At 49.7% G+C, this 11,894-nt stretch overlaps 1 protein-coding gene across 1 annotated transcript in view; it reads right to left on the bottom strand.

The window, feature by feature from the left end:
- NR4A3 (nuclear receptor subfamily 4 group A member 3) overlaps nt 1–10,358 on the bottom strand; it is a 31,268-nt gene extending 20,910 nt beyond the window's left edge. Inside the window, exons 1-3 of the mRNA XM_084860395.1 lie at nt 9,944–10,358; nt 5,807–5,971; nt 2,778–3,688 (exon numbers count right to left, since the gene is read on the bottom strand). Of these exons, the coding sequence (XP_084716521.1) occupies nt 2,778–3,688; nt 5,807–5,971; nt 9,944–10,358 (1,491 nt within the window). The remainder of the gene's footprint in view (nt 1–2,777; nt 3,689–5,806; nt 5,972–9,943) is intronic.
- Between the last annotated feature and the right edge of the window lie 1,536 nt (nt 10,359–11,894).

Raw genomic sequence — 11,894 nt, 5'->3', positions numbered from 1 at the left:
GATAAGAGCCAAAGTTAAGCACTTTTCAGGCCAATTTATTTCAATGGGAGAGTTAAACTCAAATATCTCTCTCAAATAAATAGGATTTAAAAGTGATTAACCGTGGATGGATCATGCCCAGTTTTTTTTTGTTTATGTAATATTTTGCATGGAATTATTTTGAAATTTAACTCATAAAATAGGTTTTGTTAAATGTTAGGAAAAGAAATACTCTAATGTTTTGAAACACATAAAATAAGTAAACTTATCTGCAAAAAGCATATCTGTATAAACAAACAGTATTTATTTCTAATTATATTAATTTATTTCACTGTGAGTTGAAAAATGCTGAAAGCTGCAATGGGACTTACTTCTGCTTCAACATGCAAAGGATTGCTTTGCACAGGTCTTAACAGAATTTTTTTAAAACCTTAGTAAGCACCTTACTATATTATAACCTTCAAATTGTATACTAGGTTTGGGAAACTCCTGTCATTATAGAGGGCCCATGCATGCCCTTCTCCAAGCCCAAAGAAAGATTTTATGTGGTCTAGTGTACAAAATTAAGCCTTTAACATAATAACATTAGATAAATATGCTGCAAATGTCTTATCAGTAAATAGTGACCATAATAAATGGTTAGATTTTAGACACTTCTACTAAAGGCAACAAGAAAGGACGGAGGCATTCCCTTTAGTGGAAGCAGGGTTTAGGTTTGGGAGCCCAAGCCATGGGAAGATTCTCTTGTCCAAGCCCCGCTGAAATTAATGGAGGCTGACACAGCTCTTGTTCATTTCAGTGGGGGCATGTACAAGACAACTCCTGGGTAGATTATATGCTTGATCTTACTTAAGAGAAAACTAGATATAGATGATGATATAGATATAGATATCATCATCTTAGTATTTGATATAGATAGGTATTTCAGTATCAAGAGCAGTCTACCCAAAGCAACCTTATATCAAATATTAAGCATACAATTTGCAAAACAAATCCACCAGCATCCCTATGCAAAAATGATATAAGAACAATTAATTTCTAGGATGTGTGTGTGTGTGTGTGTATATATATATATATGTATATATATATAAAAACATTTCAAATGTTCAACGTATGTCAGATATATTATCTTTGCAATCATCACAACATTCCTGTTAAGGCAGATCTGTATTTTTATCCCCATATTGAGCCTGAGACAGAGGCTCGGTGGCTTGCATAAGGCCACTTACTTTATTCAATTTTAAGAGCAAAGAAAAATTATGATGCAGAAATGTTAAATGTGCTTGCATGCTTCCCTATGCTAAAGGCATTAGGCACATTATCAATGCGGTTGCAGCTCATTCCACGTAACTATGTCAAGTTATATTGGTTATGAATTCTCACATAATTTGGTACTCACTACAATGGATCAGAATTTACTGAGTTCTAAACAACTTTCCTCAGGGAAATCACACCTGTTTTCTTTAATACCAAAACACTGACTCACATTCCTTCTAACTGTTGCATGTCCTTGTACCAGCACAGCAGAAATAGATTGCAATTTGTCCTTTTATGTTTAGCAGGTTAAATCTTAAAGTGGCTGCGGGGGTGGGTTTTTTTTGTGGTTAAATTTCATAGCTTGTTGCAGCAATATCTATACCAGCTTTGGCTGCAATTCTATTCACACTTAACTGGGAGTAAGGCCCACTGAACTCAATGGGACTTGCTTCTGAGTAGACATGTATAGGATTGTGTTATAAGATGCCACAGGAGTCTTTTGTGTTCATTAGACATGTATAGGATTGCACTGTTCATCTCATGACATTATTGCCCCTGGGATCAGATTCCTCCTTGCTGGCTGACCTTGGATGAGTCGCTCACTTAACACAGCTCCCTTCATAGGGCTGTCATGATGGTAAAAAGTGATAACCCCATCTATGCTGCCCTGAGTTCCTTGGTGAAAGGGCAGGATATAAATCTTATAAAAATAAATGAATAAATCTGGATGGAGATTATGTCATTGTATACATTATGCAAAGAAAAGGTGGTGGTGGTGGTGAAATCAAATTACAGAGTTGGGAATCAGATTTTTTTTGGTCACATTCATCTCTTGCCATTCTTGCCTCTTCTTTCTTGTCCCTGCTACTGTCAACATTTAGATTATAAGCTTATTGGGCAGGGACCTGTTCTTCCCCCCACTTTTTTTTGCTTATTCATGGTGCTTTACATGTTCATAGTGCTATGTAAACAAGGAATAATGGTGGTTCTCCAGAAAGCTGTAATCAACGATTTCCTGTGTGAATGAGAATGAATTCAGTTGATCATCATATTAGAAAATGATACTGCTCTGTCTCAGCCATTCCAACTCTTCCAGCACTGAAAGAATATTGATGAGTTACAAGGCCATATATCACTAGTGGTATGCACAAGTGGATTCTGCAAAGCTTGGGGATAGACACAATATGGCTCTGATTCAGCTTAAGTTAGTTGTGATCAAATCCCACTGAAAGCAATTAATGTGTTCCATTAGTTTCACTGGGACATGCTGCCCAATTCCATCTACAGCTACTCAGAAGTCAGTCCCATTTATGTCAATGGGACTTACTCTCAAGTAAGAGCGTATAGGACTACAGCCATAGGATGCAATCCTAAACACTCTTAACTAGCCCTTAGGCCCTATTGAACATAGCAGGAGTTATTTCTGAGCAAACTTGCATAGGATTGTGCTGTTAGTCACGATTAGCTAGGCGGGGGTACAGAAACAGAAAAAAGAACAAATGTATGGGCATGTGGATGAGAGAGTCTGCAGCTGTTCTTACCTTGAAGAAGCCCTTGCAGCCCTCACATGTCCGCACCCCATAGTGCTGGCAGGCAGCATTATCCCCACACACAGCGCAGGTGCCCTCTCCTGATGAAGAACTTCTGCTGGGCGGAGAGGGGAGACCACTGCTGCTGCCGCTGCTCTCACCCAGAAGACTGGAGGTTGCTGCACTGAGGCCCAGCGGTGAGAAGGCCAAGGTGGCTGCTCTCTTGGACAATGGGAGCCCGTACGGATGGTTTTCCATAGCAGCTTGGCTAGCAGTGGGCCTATCGGATCCAATAGGTAGGCTCAAAGCAGTGGTATCGTAGCACATGTGGGCCCCAGCAGCAGGGGTGTGTGGTGGCGAGTGTTTGAAATGGAAGAGAGGGAAGCGGCCAGGCACAGTTTTCATAGGGGCTGCGTCCATCAGGTGGCCGGGAGCCATGCAGGTCTGTGCTGGTGGAAGAGGGTGTGGTTCATCCCAGGGGGCCTGGTGGGAGGGAAACCCAGGGGTGGTGGGTGTGGAGGGTGGGGACTGCTTGAAGTACATGGAAGTGTTGGCCATGCCTTCGTCCGCAGAGGGAGGCAGCGATGGGTGGTAAGTGTGCATCCGATTGTCTTCCATCTTGATGAGGGGCCTCTGGCTTGCAGAGGAGGACGGTGAGGAAGAAGAGGAGGCAGTCTGCATTTGGTATAGGCAGGAGGGCTTGAGCTCGTAGCCCCCAGCATAGCCCTCCATGAAAGTGCTGAAGCTGGGCAAAGAGGTGGTGGCAGTGGCGCTGATCTCAGCACTGCTCAGCTCCATGGTCAGCTTGGCGTAGTCGGGGTTCATGATCTCAGGATTGTACTCTGAGCCATAGGTGAAGGTCTGAGCTGCATAACTTGAGCCAGGGGGCGAAGGGCTGTACTGGGCTTGCACGCAGGGCATATCTGCAAAGGCAAAGGTAAGGGTCCATTAACAATGGCTGCACTCCCAGCTTGCTCATCAATACTTTTTCCTTGTATCCTTCTGTTGCAAGTTCTTGCACTTCACAGAAGCAAATGAAGCATGTTTTCTCCATTCTGTCTTGGAGATGCTTTGAAATGTGACAAATTTCCTACTTGGGGAAATATTTCAGTGTAGGGGAAAAGCATGCTATCCATGTATAGATGATCTTCACACATGCAGCTATTTTCCTCTTCTTGTACGCTGCATGTACATACAGTGAGAGAGACATGTGTGCAATGGGCTTGTATGCTTTCTGTGACACTGGAGGGCTTTCCATGTAGGGAGTTCAGGTCCTCACATTTGTGGCCGCCTTTGGAAAGAATGTGGGAACTGCACACCCCTCAATGTGCAAGAGTCACTGCCTGCTTTCAGTTACACAGAATGAGGGCAGTAAAGTTACTCAGAGTTTCCCAATGATATCACAAGCAGAATTTAATCCTCCCCCTTCCTTGAAATTTAAATGAGAAGCAAACACAGAGTGTATAGCTTCTGAATGTGTGCAATTATGTCATAAAATCATGAAGGGGAGGGAAGAAATCAAGTCATCACAGAGATTACAAAAAAAAGAAACTAAAAGGTTGGCTGTCTACTGTATACCTCAAAAGAGGAACAGAAATGTCTGTACCTACCACTAGAAGTAAATGCTTATAACAGTTGGATCTGCATGCTAAATTTCTGATCTTATTATATTTCAGAGCTTGTTCTTATTAGAGTAAATACAGCTTCATGTACAAGAGTTAATCTAATTAACTGCAGCAGCAACAATTATTTCATAGCATTGCAAGTACCAGTACAAGAACCTGATTACCAAAAATAATGTATCATAAGTATTTTACTTTCTCTTCTTTTCCTTGATTAATTTAATGAAACTATAATGGGACAGAAACCAGTTAAACACTTTCATTAAAAATCTAAAGGCAATCACTAAGTTTTAGTTTCAACTTCTGGGGAATAATATAGACTTTAAGAAGGAGAAAGTAAATAACATATTTATAATGTATGAAAGGACATTTTGGACAAACTTGATTTTGGGGGGTTCTCTTACATTTGTTATGAAAAAAAGCCTATAAAAGCATCTTCCACTTAAACAATAACAGTGCAATCCTGTACCTGTTTACTCAGAAGTAAGCCCTGTTGAGTTCAATAGGACATACTCCCAGATAAGTGTGTATAGGATTGCAGCCTTACTCTTCCCCTTTTGTTACTTCTGTTTTTATTTCCCCAGAAAAATGCTTACATCTATATAAATAACTAATTGTCACATAAATAATAGTTTAATATTTATGCTATATTAAAATATGTTTTAAATCAACAGATTTAAATTTGCTGGGATTTGCAAAGGAAGATCAGTTTTGTTACAGACAACTCTGAAAACTACATGGAAGAAAACTCTTGTTAATTTTGATATAAAAATTAGTAGGTTGATAGCACTCTCCTGCATGTCTTTATTAGGGCAATGCCCTCTCTAATCAGTCTAGATAAAGAGTACGCAAGAGTAAGAGTGGCCAGGTAGTTGGCCAGATGGGTGGCTAATAAATCAAATCAATCAATCAATCAATCAATCAATCAGCATAGAAGTATAAAATAAACTCCTGAAAAACACTGTCTGTTTCTGACATCCACAAATGTTAGGGGAATTGCTGTGAGCAGTTTCCTGAACAATGTTGTTGAACCACGTGGGTCACATATCGGTTAGAAAAGAACCCTCCCTGCCACCCACCTCCGGCAACAATTCAGGGAGAAGTGCGGTTTAACAAGAAATTAAATGTCACCATTTGACATTTGGACACAGAAACTGATCAGGGGCCAGGGTTTTCTCATTGGGCTTAAAAAGGGAACATGAATCCTCGGGAGTTTTTTCTCCCCCATTTCTTTTCCCCTAGCAAAATCACTTTTGAGTATCACACCAAGTCTTTCCGAGAAAACGATCAGAGTCTTCTGCGCTGCTTTTGCCGAGCAGTCCAGCTATGACTTCGAAAGGCGTTGCAGGAGGGGAGCGTAGTGGGGAGGGGAAAGCAGCAGGGGCCCGGCTGTGGGTGCGGGTGGGCAGCGCTCTTTACCTGGAGGGTGGCTTGCTCGCTGAATGGTGGGGGCGGCTGGCTGGACGGCGGCCGAGGCTGCTGGTGCTGCAGGGGCAAGCGGCGGCGGCGGCGGCGGCGATCCCTCCTCTGCGGGGTCGGGCGCGGAGGCGGGGCTCACGAGAGAGGGCTCTTCCGACCTGGGCTCTAACACAAGAGACAGGGGAGTCGGACGGTGGGTCGGCGAGGGATGGGCTTTCATTAACAGGCTCCGCTTTGAGGGGCGGCGCGGGGCGCGGGGAGAGGCTGATGTGTCCTCTAGCCTTTCACTTGTGCAAGTGGAAAGAAAAGCGTGGGCCAAGACATTTCGCATCCCGAGCTGGAGCGGCGAATGACGCCCCCGCCCCAAGTCAAGGTGCCCAGAAGAACCCAAGTCTGGTGGAGCTATTCCGGCACCGGAGACAGACAATCCCAGTCCCACGAACACCTCTCCATGGGAGTAAAAAAATATGAGTGCAGTAATATTTTGTAAAATAGCAATTGGCTGACCACCACACCTCAAATCCTCTGAGGCCACCGCCTCACTCGGCATCGCTCACTAAGCCCCAGCTGCGCCTGCCTGCCAGTGTGCTGGACTATATGAGTGCAGCAGACGCACTGGGATGAATGGCACCCAGCAGCACGCTTATTTTTTTTTTAAGGCAATTTATAGAATGTAACAGTATTTTGTTAATATGTAACACGATTTAAACCGGCCTTCCCCAACCAGCTGGCCTCCAGATGTGTTGGAATACAACCCCCAGCATCCCCAGCCAGCCATGCTGGGAGTTGTAGTCCAACACATCTGGAAGGCACCATGTTGGGGAAGGCTGGTTTAAACTCATTAACAGCACAATCCTATGCACATCTACTCAGAAGTAAATCCCACTGAATTCAGTGGGGCTTGCTCCCAGATAAGTGTGCCTAGGATTACAGCTTAAGATGCCTGTGTTTGAATTCTGGCTATTCTTCATTGATTCACACACACCCCCTCCCTGGGTACCACAACATTTCTGGGAAAGGGGCTGCAAGTCAGCAAGTTTGAAATCGAAGGAACCCAGTGCGGTCCTCCCCACTCCCGAAACAGTTGACAATCCAAATGTAAGCCGATGTTTAGGAGCACAGCCTGGCGTCTCTGCGTTGCAAGTTCCTAGGGGTAGGCGGCGTTCCCTCCAGTCTAAACCCAGGGTTAAGTGTAATAGGCCAAAACAGAGCACCACGCCATGAAGCAAGCTGCTGCTTCTTACCACCGCCGCTTCTTGAAGAATTTAGCCATCTCCTCCCAATCCAAGAGTGCCCCAAATCTCCCGGAGCAGGGAGCTCTGTTCCAGAGGGGAAATCCACTGGGACACGGGCTCAGTTCGCAGCCCCGTCCCAAGCCCGTGGTGGGATGCCAGGGAAGCAGCGCTCCTGCCTGCGCCTGGGGCAGTTCGGCCCGAAATCCTGTCCAGGAAGGCCGGCGCAAGGTCTCCGATGGAGAGAGGTCAGGCCGCATCACCCGCCCGCAACTCCGCTACAGCGCTGCTGGGTAGGAAGAGCGGTGGGGTGGTTGGTTTCTCGCGATCCAGGGCCACCCCCTTGCCTCCCCCTTTCCCCAAGAGTTCTCAGCGCACCTCAGTAGGGTTCGCAGCAGGCACCAACTTTCTGCTTCCGGTGGTTTCAGAAAAGTTGGATGCTCAGATTCACTCGCAGAGTTCTTCCTCCCGATGCCCGGCCCTCTGAGCGGGGGGCGGGGGGATGGACCGGCGTGAGAACTTCTCCGACACCCCCCCTTCATGCTTGGGGTCTCTGTGCATCAAGTAATCCCCCTGAACAAGAACCACGAGGCCGCTGTGTCCTGTACAGCGCGTCGCACCCTTGTGGCGAACAGGCGGAGCAGGTGATCGTACCTGGGCGGTTCTGGCCCCAGAGGCTGCCTGGGATGCTGAATCCCGTCTCCCTTTTCGCCTTCCCACAGCTCCCCCCCCCCCCGGCTTCTCCTTTCCCTAGTTCCAAGCCGCTGCGGGTGCCCTAGAGACGCTCTCTGAGCCCTAAAGCATGCGCCCTTTCCAGGGCCGGGAGGCGGCTCTGCCAACGCTCCTTCTCCCTTAAGGGCATTTAGCGTTGTTGGATTCCCCCTTCCTCGGGGCGCATTTCGTCCGGGGGGGGGGCCTCCCTTTGCCATCTCGCCTCCTGGCACACCGGGGTCCTCGCCTCGTCCCCCTCTCCCGTGCTAGTGCCTCCGCGGGCCATTCAAGAGGTTCACACGTGGGGCAAACAAACGACCGAGGGGCTGAAAGCCAGCTAATAATAACCACGAGGAGGAAGCCAAAAAGTCCCAGGACTTTTTTTTGGAGGGGGCACCGTCTCTTTCGAGGCAGGGTCACAAATGACCTCTCTCTCTCTCTCTCTTCAATCTCCCTTTAAAGAGAGTTAATAACGCAGAGGAAATCAGGAGCCCTACGGCGCGTAGTATTCTGTCAATACATGGCGCTAATTAAAAATCACAGCCCTTCTGCCGTGCTTCATTTTTTAAAGGAGAGGCGCGGAGGCTCAGGCCACGGCTGTGCAGACCCTTCCTCCCTAATCTCGGATGCTTGGCTGTTGCCCGAGGAAGGCACTCTGCTTAAGCTCACAGACACTTTTCTTTCTGTATGACTTTCGAGGCTCAGGCGCAGCAGCTAAACGAAATTCCGGCACTGCGCCCCCGGCTCGGATTAAGTGGAAGGGCAAAATCTATCCGGAAGCAATCTGCTCCCGCCCTCCTTCCCCCAACCGATGTTGCCTTCGAAAGTCCCAACCATAACGTCCCCTCTAGTTCTCCTACCTAACTGGGCCTGTTTCTAGAACTGCTTAGTTTCTAGAAGGAGAGATGCAGGGTTCAAGAACGACCCTTCGATTTGAAAGCATCCCTGATGAGTGGGAACTCACTGTAGTTACTCAGGCAAATACACTCTGCACCTTCTCAGAGGCACTCCCAAATATTCATAGATCGCACGGCTGAGCCTGGCATTGGAAACAGATGCCAGAGCTGTGCCTTGGCATAAATTAGGCTCTGCCTGGCACTGAAAAGAGAGATCCTTCCCCTCCAATCCCAGGTCGATGTCTCTGTTACTGGTTGTGGGGGAGACAGGAGAAGGCAGCTTGTGTATGCTCACGGCTACTCTTTTTTAATTATCGCTTCATATCTTCTAAGGCTCTCTCCCCCCCCCCCCCCCGACTGCGGGGCTCCAATGAAGCATGCGGCGAACACGGGAGCGAATTCCATCTGGAGATTAAGCAGATCTGCTCCCCGCCCCCTCTCCCCCAAATGATCGCCCATCCTCCGCTATCTTAACCTAAACCCGCCTAGTTAACGAAAGAATGCTGGAGTTGTGTCTCCACAGATCAAAAAAGTTTGGAAGGATGTCGGTGCCGCTACGACAGAGCCGCGTTGCGCCCCCCCCCCCCCCGTCCGCGCCTCTCCTCGCCCTGTTCCACGTGCGGGCTGGTGGTGCGCTCGCAGTTGAAAAGAGCCAATGATGAGCCAGGCGCAGCAGCCCCTTGAACTTCGTCCGTCTCCTTCCAGCCAGCGAACAACCAGCAGCAGCCTCCACATCCAGCTCTTTTCACAGCCTCCGCCGTGCCCCGCTTTCTCCTTCAGGCTTTTGTTCTCCCCGCCGCCCCCAACCCAGATCAACCTTTGGCCGCAGCCACGCTCGCGCAACAACACCCCCGCGGCCAACGGCCCAAAGCGCCGCTCCCCCCGAGGAGGGTGCTCAGCTCCGGCAGCAGCCCCGGACGAGGACAAATTGCTGCCATTTATCAAGCCCGGGCAGGCGAGCCCGCGAGCATCATCCCCATGACAACTGCAAGCGGCGGGGAAGGGGAAGCGACGCCGGCCGAAGGGCGAGCGCGCGAGCGAGCGCGAGCAAGCAGCGCCTCTCCTCCCCTCGAGGCTGTACGCCAGCCCCGCAGCCCCAAGGCTGCGCTCCCAGCCGCGGGTGCCGGCTCGACCCCCGCTTCACCCGCTGGCCAAGCAGCGGTTTGTTCCTCGCCCAGATCTGCCTTGACAGAAAGTGACCCAAACTTTGTCCAAGTCTCCCCCCCCCCGCTCCCCTCCCACCTTGCAGCAGCAGCGGCGCCGCCGCCGCCTCACCTCATTCATCGCGCTATACATACTCGGTTGCTGTGGCGGTTCCGTCTTTACATGTAGTTTGTCAAACGCTTTATTCCCCTCAAAACGGCGGCAGGCGGGCGCTGTCCGGAGGCGCAGCAGCTGAGAAGAAAGCCCAGGGCTCCGCGGAAGCTTCAGTCCTGAGGGACGCGCTGTCCTGAGGCATTGGAGAGGCGAGAAAGAGGACGAGCGGCAGCGGGAGCGGAGAGCCGCCGCCGCGTCTCCCCCTGCTCGTGGCTGCTGTACGAGAGCGGGGACGGAGAGAGGAGCCCGAGCCGGCGCAATGTGCCTTTGTTTATATACACCGGCCGGCCGCGGAGCGCTCAGAGCCCGTCCCTGTCCCTGCGTGTTGTAACTGAGGGAGAAAGGAGGCTCCTGAGTGCGCGCTTGCTCTCCCTCTCCCTTCTCGCCGCACGTCATTTATGCGAGAGGAGCCCTAGCGGCCTCTTCATACAGCGGCTGGAATGCGAGACGTCAATAGTGACGCCATGGGAGCCTGACGCTGCTGACCCCCGCCCCCTGCCCGCCCTGCCGGGTGTCTGGGTTTCTCTCTCTCTCTCTCTCTCTTTCTGTGTGTGTGTGTGTGAGAGAGAGAGAGAGGGAGAGAGAGAGACTGTGTGTGTGACACACACACATCAGCCCCCGCCTGTACATTTGGACACGGAAAGGAACGGCGGCAAAATTCCTGCAATGCTCGTACTTCTTGCAAAATGACCGCCGCGACGCGGGGAAAGCCGAAAGATGACGGTGCGAACAAGCGACACTCAAGCTCCGGGCAGCAGCGTCGGATTTTGAAGCGGAGCTTGGGAAGATGGGAGCCTCGCTTCCGGGCATTGTGTCGCTTTCACGTCGCAGGTGCTGCTTGCTAGCTTTCGGTGGCAAAGGGCAGTGGTGCAAACGCGGGCTGGGAAAGCGGCGCCCAGGAAAACAAGGACTAGCTCAGAGGAATTCTCCTGCCTGCCGGCCGAGCTTGCTTGCTCCTTGGACAGCCCGCCCCCTGCTCACTGGAGTAACTTTTCCGGCATAATCATTTGGGTCAGAATACTCGAATTTCCGAGGCTAGCCAGGGGGATTCAGAGACTTGTTGATCTTGCCTTTGCCTTTAGTTTCTGCAAAGGGGAACGTGGAGCCTACCCACCCCTTCCCGGTAGCACGTAATTCAGAGCATGCACTTCGCTGGAGCGAAGTCGGCAGTACGGCTGGAGCCATCAAGAACTAGGCGGACGTGAGTTAAAAAAAGGGCCCTGCAGGCCATGAAATTGCTTTTTTCACACTACTCTATGGGTCGAGGCTAGTAACACTTTTCCTGTTTGCTCAGCTCGGGTGGATTCCAGCCTGCCAGGCTCCTGCAACAGCGCATAACAGCTTTTGCCATCCCGGAAGAGAATCAAGAACAGCACGGGGGCTCCAAGGAAGACACCCTTAATAGACCACACATGTTTTTAAACAGGCCAGAGGGGCAGCAGCATGACTGACCTCGCCAATAAAGTATGCTTGAATATTGTGGGAGTTTCTCTGAGGTGTGGAGGGGATGATGCACTGAAAAATCCATGTATGTGTGGAAGTGTGTATGGCTGCAAGCCTGTGCACTCTTGCACAGGGGTAAGTCTCATTTAATTTTATGAATGGGACTTGTTTCCAAAGTAACGTTGCATAGGATCGGGCTGCATGTCTACGCGTGTGTGCATGTGGTTAACACCTTTGTTCCAAAGAGGTGCATGAAATGTTCAGGAAGCGTGCATGGGGCCTCCCTCCCACAACGGGCGATCTACATTATGCATCCGCGCATCATTGGGGCAGACCAGACGTCGCTAGACCAAAGCACTTTTATTCCACCCCCACCCGCTCTTACTATTCCCTTCCACCGAGGGAGCCCCCTTTCAGAACCAATCGGAGCGGAGACGTCACGGCGGAACGTCGACCCTCGTGACACTCCGGCCAATCCGAGCACGGGAC

Source organism: Heloderma suspectum, chromosome 5 (genome assembly GCF_057233095.1).
Source record: "Heloderma suspectum isolate Gila_16-S chromosome 5, 16-S_ref, whole genome shotgun sequence".
Classification (NCBI taxonomy): Eukaryota; Metazoa; Chordata; class Lepidosauria; order Squamata; family Helodermatidae; genus Heloderma; species Heloderma suspectum.
The sequence above is the reverse complement of the archived record's forward strand: the minus strand, read 5'-3'. Positions and strand labels throughout refer to the sequence as shown.